At 76.0% G+C, this 897-nt stretch overlaps 2 protein-coding genes across 2 annotated transcripts in view; one reads left to right on the top strand and one right to left on the bottom strand.

Moving 5' to 3' along the window:
* Positions 1-122, top strand: part of H696_06231 (CAMK/CAMKL protein kinase) — a gene marked incomplete at both ends in the record, with an annotated part of 12,140 nt that extends 12,018 nt beyond the window's left edge. Inside the window, one exon of the mRNA XM_009499979.1 lies at positions 24-122. Coding sequence (XP_009498254.1) covers positions 24-122 — 99 coding nt within the window. The remainder of the gene's footprint in view (positions 1-23) is intronic.
* A 273-nt stretch (positions 123-395) lies between these two features.
* H696_06230 (hypothetical protein) lies at positions 396-867 on the bottom strand (the record flags this gene model as incomplete). The annotated part of the gene is made up of 1 exon (XM_009499978.1): positions 396-867. A coding segment is annotated over one exon (471 nt), but the record flags the coding sequence as incomplete, so codon positions are not given.
* Between the last annotated feature and the right edge of the window lie 30 nt (positions 868-897).

Below are 897 nucleotides of genomic sequence, written 5' to 3'. Positions count from 1 at the left end.
CCCCCCCCCCCCTCGACACAGAGCACCCGCGGCGCGAGGACACAGCCCGAGGCGCGCCCTTTCCCGGCGCCCCTCCCCGCTGCTGCCCTTGGCCCTTTTCTTTCCTGTCCATTGTGCAATAAACCCCCACCCGTCCTTTGCAGAGCACCATGCTCCCTCGTGCCCGTCTCGCGCAGGGGCACTTGCCCCCGTGCGCCAGATGCCCCCCGGGGCCTGCTGGCAGCCGCGGCAGGGCGGGCCCGCACATGCGCCCAGTGCTACAAGGCATTTTTCGGATTTATACACAGCGGGAGGGAGAGGAACAGAAACAGACAAGATGGGCAGGGGCCAGCCGGAGGGGGGGGGGGGGGAGAGTGGCGCACACGCCGGGCCGGGGCCCCGCCCGCCCCGCTCCTTCAAAAGTAGACCGAGTGGTCGCGCGGCTGGACCAGGCGCGGGGCCGGGGTCCCGGCGCCGGGGGCCCCCGGCGCCCGGAGCTGCGCCAGCCAGCCGAACCCCGGCGGCGAGGCGGCCAGACACTGGGCCGGGGCCTGGCAGGGGCCGCCCTCGGGCCCATGCTCGCCGGCCAGCAGCCCGGCCATGCGGCAGCCAATGACATTCCACAGGGACCGAACCAGCTGCCCGGCCGGGGGTGACCCGTCGCCGTCCTCGGCCGCGCAGAGCACCGTCGCCAGCGGCCCGGCCGCCGGGTGACAGAAGAGGGCCGCCGCCAGGCCGGTCAGCAGGGAGGCGTCGGCCGGCGACGGGGGGGTCCCCGGCTGGGCGGCGGCCGCCGCCGCCGCCGCCACCGGGCCCGCGCCCAGCACCACGAGCTCGTGCGCCGGGGCAATCGGCCGGAATGCCGAGGCGGTGGCCACCACGAGGACGCTGCCCGAGGGCCAGGCCCGTGGTCGAGGG

Source organism: Fonticula alba (assembly GCF_000388065.1).
Source record: "Fonticula alba strain ATCC 38817 unplaced genomic scaffold supercont2.34, whole genome shotgun sequence".
Classification (NCBI taxonomy): domain Eukaryota; order Rotosphaerida; family Fonticulaceae; genus Fonticula; species Fonticula alba.
The sequence above is the reverse complement of the archived record's forward strand: the minus strand, read 5'-3'. Positions and strand labels throughout refer to the sequence as shown.